The sequence below is a fragment of the Vipera berus genome (assembly GCF_964194415.1).
Source record: "Vipera berus genome assembly, chromosome: 1".
Lineage (NCBI taxonomy): Eukaryota > Metazoa > Chordata > Lepidosauria > Squamata > Viperidae > Vipera > Vipera berus.
In genome coordinates, this window is record NC_138202.1 from 243,834,040 (window position 1) to 243,848,412 (window position 14,373).

General features: G+C 40.2%; 1 protein-coding gene across 1 annotated transcript in view; it reads right to left on the reverse strand.

Annotated features, from left to right (window-relative positions):
- The window catches only part of MDN1 (midasin AAA ATPase 1), a 126,133-nt gene that overhangs the window by 5,944 nt on the left and 105,816 nt on the right, over positions 1-14,373 (reverse strand). Inside the window, exons 88-99 of the mRNA XM_081331608.1 lie at positions 12,800-12,938; positions 11,639-11,922; positions 10,827-10,991; positions 9,584-9,685; positions 8,453-8,654; positions 7,390-7,563; positions 7,012-7,166; positions 5,532-5,612; positions 3,724-3,842; positions 1,993-2,167; positions 345-418; positions 131-245 (exon numbers count right to left, since the gene is read on the reverse strand). Coding sequence (XP_081187734.1) covers positions 131-245; positions 345-418; positions 1,993-2,167; positions 3,724-3,842; positions 5,532-5,612; positions 7,012-7,166; positions 7,390-7,563; positions 8,453-8,654; positions 9,584-9,685; positions 10,827-10,991; positions 11,639-11,922; positions 12,800-12,938 — 1,785 coding nt within the window. The remainder of the gene's footprint in view (positions 1-130; positions 246-344; positions 419-1,992; positions 2,168-3,723; positions 3,843-5,531; positions 5,613-7,011; positions 7,167-7,389; positions 7,564-8,452; positions 8,655-9,583; positions 9,686-10,826; positions 10,992-11,638; positions 11,923-12,799; positions 12,939-14,373) is intronic.

Here is a 14,373-nt window from a genome sequence, read left to right on the forward strand (position 1 = left end):
TCTAAAAACTTGGGGAAGAATCCTGCCATGTAGCTTGAATGTAGGTACACCACTAGGATCTCAAGGGTTGTCTCTACAGGGCAATCAGATGCGAGGCAATGGACAGCACGACCTTAAGAACTGGCGATACCTGAGCTATCTTAGTCTTCTTTTGTTCAAATTTGCAGAGCTGTAGTATTCTTGCTCCTGATCGGTCACTGAATTGCTCATGGAAGGGATGTAGTAACTGAACTGTCTCTCCAAAACTAAAATGAAGTGAAACATGCTTTTTAAAATTGTGTCCCATACAAGAATTATATTAATTTTCACTACCGAAAGTCAGTAAAGGTTTAAGGTGTTCTTACCTACATACTGCAATTTGTCCCACTTCTAAAAGTGTCAAAGCATTCCCAATCACTGCTAAGGATTCATAGGCGAGCTACAAAAAAACAAGTTGATACAGTTGGAGTTCATTGATGAGTAGGGCTAGTACTAAGTATTATCAGTAGATTTAAGATGAACAATCCAGCACGGAATTAACATTTAAACTGCAAAATTCCAAACATGTTTGCCACCTTTTCTGAAAGCCTGTGATGCCACGTGCTCTCATACAAACCCCGTAAGAAATCAGAAAATTGCACTGATGACACTTTCTTTAAATACACTAAGTATGTCAAGTGCCAAGCAATCATTGTGGCAGAAGCAAAGATGTCTTTACATCCACTGAACTGCAGTGAGATATTTAAACTCTATTATGAGAGAACAGGGACGCGGTGGCTCAGTGGGTTAGGACGCTGAACTTGTCGATTGGAAGGTCGGCAGTTTGGCGGGTCGAATCCCGAGTGCCGCGTAGCAGAGTGAGCGCCTGTTACTCGTCCCAGCTTCTGCCCACCTAGCAGTTCAAAAGCACGTAAAAATGCAAGTAGAAAAATAGGGACCACTACGGTGGGAAGGTAACAGCGTTCCGTGCGCCTTTGGCGTCTAGTCATGCCGGCCACATGACCACGGAGACGTCCTCGGACAAGCGCTGGCTCTTCGGCTTTGAAACGGAGATGAGCACCGGCCCCTAGAGTCGGAAACGACTAGCACGCATGTGCGGGGGAACCTTTACCTTTACCTTTTTATGAGAGAACTGGCATTTGGGAAACCCCCAAGTGGCAAAAGCACAAGAATGAACCAGAGAGTCTTTGAGTTACAATGGCTACTGGGACCAGAATGTCCATTGCTAAGCGAGGCAGTCATAAAGCACATCACGTGGACCGCACTGCTTAATAATGGCAATCACGGCAGCCCTGGTTGCTGTTGTTAACAAAATCCTACAGGTCATGAGCCAAGGATCCATCCTGATCCAAGCCACTCCCTTTCCTATCCCAAAGCTTCGTAAGGTAAGAGACTGCCTCCTCTTCAATTCCCCCCCCCATTTCTGCCCTTATGGCTGCCTTGCACTCTGCTGCCTCTGCCCTTACTAGACTTGCTGGCCCTGCTGGCGCTTCCAGGCTTGGTACACCCCAAGCTGACCTTTGCCAGCTTATTCCTGCTGCTGTAGATCAGCAGACCCCACCTGGCCCTTCATGAGGCTGCTCCTGGCCACGCCTGCCATTTATCCCAATTTGTGCACGGCCTTGTCCAAATCAGGGGCAGCCTTCTCTCAAGGTTTGGAAACAGGCAGAGCTGGTAAGGGCAAGGTGGCAGAGGTAGGAGGGTCAGGGAGCACAGGGCAGGCAAAAGGGCAGAGATGGAAGGGGAGATAAGCAGGTGGGAGAAGTGACCCTGTGAAGAATGAACAGGTGGCTCAGTGTCCAAGTTTTCATCATGTGACCATGGAGGTGCTGCAACAGTCATAACTTTGGGGACCAGATGTTAGAACTATCATATGTTCTGAATCCCCATTGACTCTGAATGATTGCTGAAGAAATGGTCATTAACTGCACATACAATAGCATGAAATACAGAAGATATCTGAACGAATTCAGGCCCGTGAGATCAGAATGTTATTTATTTGTATTTTTTTACCTGTTTCGAGTGATTGTCTACCATGCTGGCAGAGTCATCAAGGGCCAAACAAATCTGGTACTGCCGTTTGCTGGGTTTGGTCCTTCGTAACCAGATTTTATCTTTTCGGAACTGGCTTGCAATATACGGAATTACTTTGCGCATGTTCAATCTTTTTCCTGTTCTATAATCACCCCTGACAATTGGAAAATTGAGAAAATTCAAAATATTAACACTATGACACTTTATGAAAATAATTAGGCAGAATATGAGTTTTAGTTTTGCACAACTCAACAGAAATTTAATTATCAGAAATACTGGTTGAAGATTGCTAGAAGAGATTGCTAGATTTTTACATATGTTGTTACTGTAAAGATGTAGTTGTCTGATAATTGGAAAAGTTGATGTTGACTAAAATAAAAGGTTGGAAACAATTTTAAATATTTTTCACAGCTCTTCTAAAAATAAAAAACTTAGGGGGAAAATCTAAAATATTAAGATACAAATTGCAAAAACTGTTGTTATTATTATTACTTTCCGAATAAACAGATCCATGTGTTATTTCTGGCAATCTCAATGAATTCTGCAATCTGCATAAATTCTACCAGCTGAGCCAATGGGACAATGTTTAATATGCATATTTTATTCTGGCTTTATTATCACAGAATGTGTGAAGGATATTGTCTCTCTGCTCTTAGGCTCTGAAAGTATTTATTCAGCCATCTCTCTGAAGCACAATTTACAGATTTGAAAACATATCTTTATTGACATAAGAGTTAAAACTTTTCAATAAAAATAAAAGATGAAAGATTTAGGAATATGCAGATTATACTCTCAAATTGTACAGTCTTCTTGCATGTGTGCAAACTCCAAACACATATATAGACTTCAGTCTGCAAACACTTATACTGCAAAAGTTAACCTCTTTGTAGTTGAAGGAATCAAAAACTCTTGAATCATCTTAAAATATGGAACAGGGCAAAATATCAATGAAATAATTAAGAATTAATGTACTTGGAGAAGAGATGATAGAATTTAATCAAGATACATGGCGGTTGAACTCAGAATGTTAATTCAATTAATATTTTAATGTACCCACTTAATGAATACTGGTTGTCCTTGTTTAGTGACTACAACTGGTTCTGAAGAAATAGTTGCTGACATGGTTGCTAAATGAACCGTGTGACAGATGCTGCAAAGATCATTAGTTGCTGCCATCTCATGTAGATAAAGTTCTCTAATTCAGTGTCCTATGCCTGACTGCTCCCCCCACTCTTTTTTTGCATCTTCCTGCAGAACAGAGAGATTGTTTAAATAAACTGTATCTTCCCGAGATGCTTTTCTCTGCACTGCAATTCTTCCTTAAAAAGGGCTAACCTCAAGCTCTCCTCTGGGACCTTAACTAATTAAGATTTAAATTAGAACTCTCTCCTGGTTAGTAGCACTGCTTGTTGAAACTGAATAGGCCTTAATCAGTTTCATGACTTTTCGATGACTTTTATTATCACAAATGCCCACATTTGTTGAAAATCAATCAATCAATCAATCAATCAATCAATCAATCAATCAATCAATCAATCTACCTACCTACCTACACGCACACACACACATATGGATAGCTGAGGCAATTGCTAAATAAGGACTAAACAAGGACTTAAATGCCATTGATTTCAGTGTGCTATGAATGCTACCATTAAACTCTGCTCTGCTAATCAAACTGTTTAACTGATTCCTGCTTTTTGCTCTACTTACTTCAGCTTGGCTGCCTGAGTTGGTTCCAGGAGGAGACGGAGCTGCTCACAGAGCTGCTGGGAAAGAGGTTCAGTGAGCAGAAGGTATCTCTGCCACATCCCTTCGGCTGCTGCATCCTCCTACAGCATTCAAGGTACAAGACAAAATCCCCCACAAAAACCCATCAGTTAAAAAGTGCCAGTGGGATCCAGGTTGTTTAGAAAATAGCTGGTTTTTTACTGTTGTCTGCGCAGCGCTTTAGCAGTAACATAAAATACACTTCCAGTGTGTCTTATGAAAATTACTATTTGTTCCCAGAGTTGATGTGTTAAAAATACTAGGCGTGGCCATACTTCAGGCTTTCAATATTTGTTTTAAAAATCCAGAAATACTTTTAATAAAACATCTAGTTAAGAGTTGTGGAGTTCCTCAGGGATCGGTTCTCTCGCCTCTCCTGTTCAACATCTACATGAAGCCGCTGGGTGAGATCATTCGTGGCTTTGGAGTTGGGTATCATCAATATGCTGATGATACCCAGCTTTTTATTTATTTCGACCCCAAACCACCCCAGTGATGCCCTCGACGTGATGTCCCGCTGCCTGGAGGCGGTCCGGGTCTGGATGGGGAGGAACAGGCTTCGACTCAACCCTGACAAGACTGAGTGGCTGTTCGTGCCGGCATCCCGGGAAATTCCGATTATTCTATCTCTGGCCATGGGGGGTGAGCTATTACCCCCCGTAGATAGGGCTCGCAACTTGGGGGTCCTTCTAGATTCACAGCTCTCTTTGGAAGAGCATATTGGAGCTGTGACTAGGGGGGCCTTTGCCCAGGTCCGCCTGGTGCGCCAGTTGCGGCCCTATCTAGACCGGGATGCCTTGCGTACAGTCACTCATGCGCTCGTGACTTCTCGTCTAGACTACTGTAATGCTCTCTACATGGGGCTGCCCTTGAGGTCCACCCGGAGACTTCAACTGGTGCAGAATGCAGCCGCGCGAGTTGTCTTGGGGGTTTCCCGATACTCCCATGTTACACCTTTGCTCCGCGAGCTGCATTGGCTACCGGTTGCTCTCCGGGTGAGGTTCAAGGTGTTAGTGATGACTTACAAAGCCCTTCATGGCATGGGTCCGGATTACCTACGGCAACACCTGTGGCCGGCGTCAAGTTCCCTCCGTCCAGTGCGCTCCCACAGAGAGGGCCTCCTCAGGGTGCCTCCGATCAAAGAATGCCGATTGGTGGCCCCCAGGGGGAGAGCGTTCTCTGTGGGCGCGCCAGACCTATGGAACCGCTTACCGGTCGAGCTCCGGATGGCCCCCGACCTTCGCTCCTTCCGGCGCGATCTCAAAACCTTCTTTTTTGAACAAGCTGGCCTGGTCTGACGGGATGGGGTTGGGTTTTTTATAATTAGTTTTAATTTTTAATATGTATCAATTACTACGGGCATAGTTGTTTAATCACTTTTTAATTTTTGTATCCTGTTTTTTATTATGTATTGCCCTGTTCACCGCCCTGAGTCCTTCGGGAGAAGGGCGGTATACAAATTAAATTATTAAATTAAATTAAATAATTTCTTAATGCCTTGATGACAGTAATTTAGTAATTCTCCCACAGGCTTTCAAAGGTAACATTCATTTAATGTAAAGTAATCTGTTGTACAATTCATGATTATAAAAATGCCAGTTACACACTGCAGAAGATTATCAGGGCCACCACCACCACAAATTTGGGATGATTAAGCAATAGTATTTAACATGACTTCCAAAACAAGGTTTAATTACTCATCTGATTAAAAAAAATACAAAAGGATATCCTTAATTAAACATGTCACCAACCTCTAAAGGATTTCTAATCTTCCAGGCTTCAAGCTGCTTTTCTAGTTCTTGCCTCAGTTCTTCAGGGTTTTTAAAAATGTGCTTAAAATATAACAAATTGGAATAAGAATCCAGCAATATGAACAGATTAGTTTTACTGTGACACAGAAATATTCCTTCAAAGGGTAACATACATTTTATCGTAATATAGAACGTTGTGCAAAACCTTTAGAATGGGATGCTCTAGCGCAGGGGCGTCAAACTGGTGGCCCGCGGGCCGGATGCATCACGCGCAGGTCACGCTCACCCCGGCTCCGCAAAGGCAAAAAACATCGCGATACATCATGTGATGCAAATGAGTTTGACACCCGTGCACTAGAGAAATACAGAATGTGCTCTTTCTTCTCCAGACCATGCCATTCTGCCAATTCTGAAGGTAGTCCAAGTAGTTTTCTTAACATTAATCCTCTGAACTAGAAAACAGGTAGTCCAAGGAGAAGAGACAGCTCTACTTCTAGAAAAGGGCAAGATCATCCTTAGAACACCAGGATACAAAACAGTAATGCAGCATTCTAGAATGACATGGGTTTTCCCCATTATTACCTATTGTCCTTTCTCAAATCTACACTTGTAAGGAAACATTTCAGCAACTCTGCAACCCTGTTTTACAGACTTGCTCTGATTTTCCTGTAACCATCTATCCTTCCGTCACCATTGATTACATTTAGCTTTCTCTCCCTAGTGTCCACTTCAATCAGGTGATATAACTCAGGGGACTGCACCAGTGTTTGGAAGCAGCTACAGGGTGGATGAAGGCTGATGAAAGTAAAAATGAGCCTAGATTAGAATGCTGAAATTTTGCACCTCTGAGTCTATTTCAGTCATTTCAATAAGAATTCCATACCTTCAGGCATTGTTACCTTTACATGTATTTGTGAAATTCTAAACAGCCAATGCGTAGCTATATTTTTTACAGGTGTGTAATAGTAATGACAACAAAGCAACTTTATACCGTACCATTGTAATGTAGACATCAGACTCTCTATATACTGAGTCTACAATGTAAAGTAAATGTAAACATTAATGACTTTTCCTATTGTCATGGTTTTATCTCCCCATTTCAATTCCAATCATCGGCAGGTGAAAGTCCTTCCCAAATATGAACCTTATCTATTGATTCTACACCAGTGATCCCCAAACCTTCCGGCTCTGTGGACCAGCAGCACCAGTAGCAGCAGGTAGGGAAGAGGGGATGGGTTTGTGTGTTGCCTACACAAATGGAGCTTTGCGTGCTTGCCCACTGCTTGCACATCCCGGTTCCCAACAAGCCTGCGGACTGGTACCGCAGACGGACTGGGGGTTGGAGACTCCTGTTCTACAACAACTGAGACTGTAATCTGGAACAGCATGCAACTACCGCAACATTGTGATCCCATTAAAATTTATCTAGTTAAATCAGTTAGCCCACCATTTTATTTTAAAAATGCAAGCTGTCTTCTACCTGTACATTGGGGTCCTTCAAAAACTGATGAGCGGTATGAATAGTAGAGTGCTTGTTTCGGTCCGGCTTTGCTTCTGACAATAAAGAGTTTGCTTCACTTTCTTCAGCATCTTCAGAATTAGGAACTTGGCCGTCTGCCTCTAACTGGTCAGGTCCTAGGATTGAATTATACGTGCTCACTAATTACTGCATACATCCGTATCCATTCCTGTACTCTACTTTGGCTCACTTAATAAATAGCCATAGCAATGTCTTAGATAAAAATCAGAAAAATATTACTCACTATTTTATTAACAATATTTCTGTGCTATGTCCACATACATGCAGAAGCTATTTCTTAAAAAAATGAATTCTCAAGGCAATATGTTGATGACTTACCAGATTTGGAAGCCCCAGACATATTTACTTCTGGATTCAATTTTTCTACCTCTGAAGTTCTGAGTTCCTCAGCAGCGTGATCTTCCGTTTCCATAGCCAGATCTTCAGAAACTGTTTCTTCATTGTCTTCATTAAGAGGCAAAATTGGCTTTTGTTGTTCTTCACTTGCTACATCTGGTTGGAACATAAAGCAGTAAAATACTGTTTTCAGCTCCCATTTTAAAAAATCATACAAGAAGTTCTCCAGCATCAGCACGAGCCATCGTAAAAATTGGAGCTGATCTACTAGCAGTCTAGAAACGAGTATGGCATTTGTCAGGCAAGCTGACTTTTTCTTCTCAAGAAAAGCCCAACATAGCAAAAATAAAACATGGCTAACAGTTGAGCATAAAATTCAACACAGCCCTATACACTGTTAGTCAACATTAAGTCTCTTGAACTCAATGAGATTTAAATTTGCACAGATATGGTATTGGGATGCAAACTTTTTCTAGGCTGAGGACTGCACTTGACCTGCAAGAGGGAACAGGAGGGGATGTAGGTCAAAAGGTTGTGGAGGAGAAAACATCCTCCCCAAAAGGTTTTCATTTTAATTTACATTTCAAACTAAACAAGATTTAAGATAGTTTTCATTGCTGTTTTATTTACAAAAAGGTATTTTATATCGTTTTCTAAAATGGTTTATTCTCCTAAAACGAGAATTAAAAATTATTCTCTAGTAACACATTTAACACCTTTCCCTTTCTGATACATTAGCAATTACCATTTGATAACAACCCTTGAGGACTCTGGGGGCCGTACTCAAGGCTTAGGAAAGTTTCGTGCAACCCTACGGTCTTAGGATATAGAGCATTGTAGTCTATACTACAGAGAATTAGCTAAGACGGAATGAAAAATACATTTCTCAAAATAAATCTGAAGTGGAAATGAAGGTTAAAAAAAAAATACAACACCCAGTCATCACACATCTGTTACTAAAGAAATATATATGTTTTTTAAACTATGATGCCACAAAGAGCTTATCATTATTATCCCCTGTGATATCTTGCGAATGTTGTCGTACCGTAAGTCTGGGCATCATAGGATTCACTGCCTTGTTTAATATGCTCAAAGGTGTCAGCTTCCATCTGATGTTGTCCTGGCTGAACTGGTTTTTCCTCTGCTTCCTGGCTAGACTCAACAGTTCTCAGTCGCTTGCGGATAGGTTGGCTCTGATCTCCTGTTGTGCGCTCATTGTCAGCTTGTCCTGGCTTTCTCTTATAACTCTGAAACACAGGAAAGCAAAGCCAGATAATTTTCAAGGAGATGAAACAAATCCAAATTCCTATTCAGGAAAAAAAAATATATATATAAAGGTCCTGTTCATTTTAATAAGAGAAAAAGGATTCTAGAGGTGCATGAAGATGGCTTTGGGGCTGCTTGAAAAGATAAAAAGGCTGTGCACGCCTCTGCGCTTACATTATCCACCTCTGCCTTAAAATATCAATTCTGTTTTATTTTTTTATTTAGCTTTGCTTGTACTAACTAGGCGGCCATTTGCACAGCAGGAAAAGCTGGCCTGCAGCTTAATCTTGTTTGCCAGGCTCCAGATGGTGTACCTGCAAATCTACGCAAATGGGCAACTAGACTAAAGCCAGATGCCCCATAGATCCTGGTTAACTCTATCACTGGATCCCTAGTTCAAATAGAAGCTTTTCTTTTCCTCTTGCCCAAGGTATTTTAAGGCTGAGAGCCTTCCGCATATCAAGATTCACACAGTATAGAATTCAAATCAAAATTGTATTTATGATCCAAGACCAAACACCATTGACAATTCTAATTCTAAATCACTGTAAGAGGAAATGAAGCCAGTAAGAGACTGATCTGTGAGGACTGCCGGACTATATCATTTTCACACATGTTCATTCAATCCTGCTTCTGCTTCTAATAAACAGTGTCCAAAGTTTGTGTTTGATTCTGTATTACTTCTAGATGCAGCTTCTCTTCAAATATGTATTAGCAGATTCTAACACTTTTTTTGAACTCAAAACTATGTTAAAACATCCAAGCAGCATGAGAGCCAAGGAATAATTTATCTGTCCCATATGTTTAGTTTTTCCTTGGCTTTCCATTAAACAGTTTTCAAAGATCATTAGTATGGGAGCCTCAAACTGTAAAAGACTAATTTACAATTTTTTTTAAAAAAATAAGACACCTGGGTAGTTTTTCTGCTTTGTTTCTGTGAAGCCAGATGCGCCATTAACTCAGATTCGTGTCCTTCTGGCTGATTTGCATCAGACGTTCCACTCCCGTGTTCCTGAAATAAGACATACAAACTAAAATCTTCTTTGCAAAATCACATCACAGGCATATTAACTTTAAAGCCGGCAACTACAGTATCTTTGGAATAGAGAAGTACGTTGGATTGTGGTTCTGCAAACAAGTCCATCTGTCAATTCTAGTGCTGCACCAAAAATTCATGAAATATAGTAAGTCTGGCTCATAAGACAAGAGAAGAGATCCCTAGTGAAGTATAATGTATTAAAAGTAGATATAATCCATAGTCTTTGACAAACACAAGCATGATTTGGCATGTATATTTATGGCACATAGTCCTCTCAGCCTTAATGGAGAAATTGATGAATTTAGCAATATGAGGTTGCAACTAAAGGGAATAATCAATAAAGTTTAAAAAGCACTGTATATACAAAGAACAACTGTAATACATTCTGTCGCTCTTAAAAATGTTTTTTTCCCCTTAAAGTGGAAATATGCTTTCCTCTTCACTGGAAAATGGATGCTGGTATCATCATCTACCGTATCTTATTTTCAGTATTTTGAGACCTACTAAAGAATATAAACAGATCCAATATTCTCCAAAACACCTGAGGGCGAGACAGGAAGTAACGGATGGAAGCTGAACAAAAGACATTCAATCTAAAACAAAGGAGAAATTTTCTCACAGGGAGAACCATTAATCAGTGGGATGACCTGCCTCCAGAAGTTGTGGGTGCTCCATCGCTGGGGGTTTTTAAAGAAAAGATTGGACAACCATTTTCTGAAACTGCAAAGGGTCTCCCACTTGAGCAGAGGGTTGGACTAGAAGACCTCTAAGGCCCTCTCTAACTCTGTTCTTCTGCCTTCTATAGATCTATTCTATAACTCTAAATCAAAGCGAACAAAAAAAAATATTCTGAATGTGGGCCAGCCACTAGTTCTTAAAGCAATTATTCAATAAGCTGAAAGAATAGAAAGAATTCAGAGACGTGAAGCGGCTGCTAGAGAAGTTACAAAATTCTCCCTCTACTGCAATTAGGGTTAAGGTTACAGGCTGTGAGATGTGCTGAGGTCAGAGACGGCGATCCAAAGGCACCGGTGAGCTCCCACGGCTGAGGTACATTTGAAACGGTAACTCCTCCAGTACCAGTATAACTACTTATAAAGTTGCTCCATTTCACCTCTTTTGCCTGATCCTTCTCAGATGCAGTTCCAACCAACTCAGCAGCTGTATCGCTCTGCAGATTCTCTTCTCCCGCCTCTCCATATGCCTCATGTTCCATCCTTTCCAGAGCCTCAGGTAACTGTTCCTCGTTTTCAGTATCATTAGCAGCTTCGTCAATTTTCTGAAGCAATTTAAAAAAAAATGAGTCAGTATTAGCATTAGCTTGCAAAATGTTAGTAACTGATATACTGCACATAACAGAATGACTTTTAGAGCAACAAAGATGATTAGAGGTCTGGAGGCTAAAACATATAAGGAACGGTTGCTGGAATTGGGTATGTCTAGTTTAAAGAAGAGAAGGACTAGGGGTGACATGATAGCAGTGTTCCAATATCTCAGGGGCTGCCACAAAGAAGAGGGAGTCAAGCTATTCTCCAAAGCACCTGAAAGCAGGACAAGAAGCAATGGATGGAAACTGATCAAGGACAGAAGCAACCTAGAACTAAGGAGAAACTTCCTGACAGTTAGAACAATTAACCATTGGAACAACCTGCCTCCAGAAGTTGTGAATGCTCCAACACTGGAAGTTTTTAAGAAGAGACTGGACAACCATTTGTCTGAAATGGTATAGGGTTTCCTGTCTGAGCAGGGGGTTGGACTAGATGACCTCCAAGGTCCCTTCTAACTTTACTATTATGATTATGATTAGATTATAGAGGCTTAGTTTGTTTCATGACAAATTAGAGAAAGCAAATTCATTTACTGGAATTTTAAGACCGGAACTCTCCCCCCTCCATCCCTGCTTCTATTAATAAAAATATGTGAAACCTGAGGACAAAGGCCTTGATCAGTAGTAGAAATGTCCTGTTCTTTCTTTTCAGCGTTTTGCTCTTCTACTGCAGAGTCCTCTTCTTCGCCTGTATTTGCATCAGAATTCTCTGTTCCTTCTTCATTTTTATCTTCTTCATTTTTTTCATTTTTATCTTCAGAAGGATCTTTTTCGACTTGCTCAGAATCCTGTCTATCTTCATCCATATCTCCAGGATTTTTATCTTCTGCTTCCTTTTCATCGACATCTATCGCCTTCTCTTCAATCTCAAAAGGATTTTCTCCTAGTGGAAAAAGAAATATAGTTTTAAACACACACACACACACACGGATAGAATGCCCCAAGCCTCCTAAATTCCATACGTGCACTATTATTTGTGAAACTGAATACCTGAAAACACAAAGGACACCTAGATACAATTCCCCAGACACAAAGGATCAAGGTCCAGGGAACTGAATAAAGCACAGAGCAAGGATGTGCTTTGGATAGAAAGCTTTGGACTGGGATTGGGTGTATCCACGATATCATCAATTTCAGTTCCTCTCAATTCCTCCTTAAAGGAATTGCCTCTTTTCCTGGACTCGCACGGTAGTTGCACAGTGGGTATTGCATGAGTAGCTTCCGTGTGTTCAGGGAGCAACAACTGGGTCAACAATTGGACACAATGTGTACACCTCAACCCAATTTTTCTGGGGTCACACAGCTACTATACGGAGCTGGAGAAAAACGGAGCTTCTTTAAGGAGCCATTGGCAGATACAGCATAAATGGCCATTAGCCCACTGAAGCATCTTTTCAGCTTCAAATTTGAAAAAGAGCACATTCCTAGCTTACCTACTCCACTCGTTCCCCAAATGTTCATCGCTCCATCGCTTTAAACTATAAACAAGGTTTTTGAATCAACTCTTCAAATTACTAAGATAATGGTAATAACCTAAATTACTTCATCATGGAAACATAACTTGCTGATAGCAGTGAAATCCTAATTTTCAATAATTTAAGTTACAAAATGGTCAGAAAACTATAAACTCTGATGCCAAGTTTCTAAGTTGCAGCTTTCGTACTCAGGACACAAGTTCTGTCAAGTGGTCCCGCTTCACCCACGCCTGGAGATAACAATATGTCTGGTACTAAGCATCATTTAGCCATTTCTACTTCTACCTTCTTCTTCTTCGTTGTCTTCCTCATCCATCTCTTCATGTCCTAGGTTCAGCTCATGATCAAGTTCCAGGGCTTCAGCTTCAGGTTGTTTTTCTTGCCTTCCATGATAAGGATCCACTTCATTCTCATCATATTCACCCTGTAAAGCAGAACACGCTATAAGAAGAACAAAGGTGGAAAGCACGGATGTAATTCTTTAGGGAGGCAAAATTCCTGAGGCTTGAAATTCTATTGAACCCCCTCAAAAAGAAAAAAAAACCTCCTGAGTGCTTTAAGGAAGCTTATCACCCATTGGAAAAGATATACTTCCATATCACAGGGTACCGTTTTAGATACATGCTGTCTTTAGTTAATATCTGCTTATTTGATTGTGAACTCTGAATGAATCCTTGTTATTGGATGGAACTATATGATTACTGTATTTAATCCTTTACGATTGCTGCATTTGTAATATACTTTGGTAAAAGAGCGTAACAATAATGGTAATAATAAACTTGCCTAGGTGCTTTCCCCACTTACAAAGACTTAGTTAAGAATATTGATTTTGAAAATATAGTTTAAGAATATTGTACAAACATTAATAAAGGAAGGAAAATTCTAAAATGGACACCAGTCTTTTCATCAAGTGACACACTTCAAATGTTTACAGTTAAAAAACAAGAAAGATGGGAGTCCTCTAAATATATATCAAGACTAAGGCAACACATGCTTTGAAAATGATTTGGAAAAATTTCTGGACGTTGTATGAGCACAGCCCCACTCTGCTTCTAATTAGAGCAGCAATGTCTTCTTTTCTTTTCAGATTTTTGTGCCAACTTTAAATGCGCAATAACTTTAGAAATTGATTGTTTGCAAAAACTGAGTTTATTCAGCCAACTTAACATGTGTTTCTTTGTTGTATAGATACTTAAAAATGAAAGCAAGGAAAAGGGGAAAAAAAAAGAAATGGAAAGCCGGAAAAAAGGGAGAAAAGAGTACATTAAAGATTGAGAAATGAATCGATTCAATAAAATATTCACATTCTTTGTAGAAGCCTGAAAAAAGAGGCAGCTGCTTTAACAACAGAGGAATGATGCATGAAAGGTCCAAAGCACTATTAATTTAGCAATGCACGCTGCTAGTTAATAGCATTGTTATCAAAAGCCTCACATACGAGTGCGTATACTTTCACCTTCTTAACTACTATCCTCTGCTGCCATTTCCTCTTTTAACTTCCCACCCAATGCACAAAATAAGTAACTAATCAAGCAAAAGGTAAGATATTTATTTCCTGGCTCATTTTGATGGGCACTGATTGTAAAACTCATCTTCTAGGAATTCTTTGCATGCATAGCATGTTTTGGAGACCAATTAATTTACCAGCCTTCCCACCTGTCTAGTGAAGAAACAAGAGGCTGCTGTGCACCTCTGCCTTGGAGGCCGTGGAATATACTCATCTGTTCCCAACTATGCTTGTAAAATGCAAGCTGGTATCAACTACGTAACTTCAATTATTTCTATAGCAATATTATTATTATTATTATTATTATTATTATTATTATTATTATTATTATTATTATTATTATTATTATTAT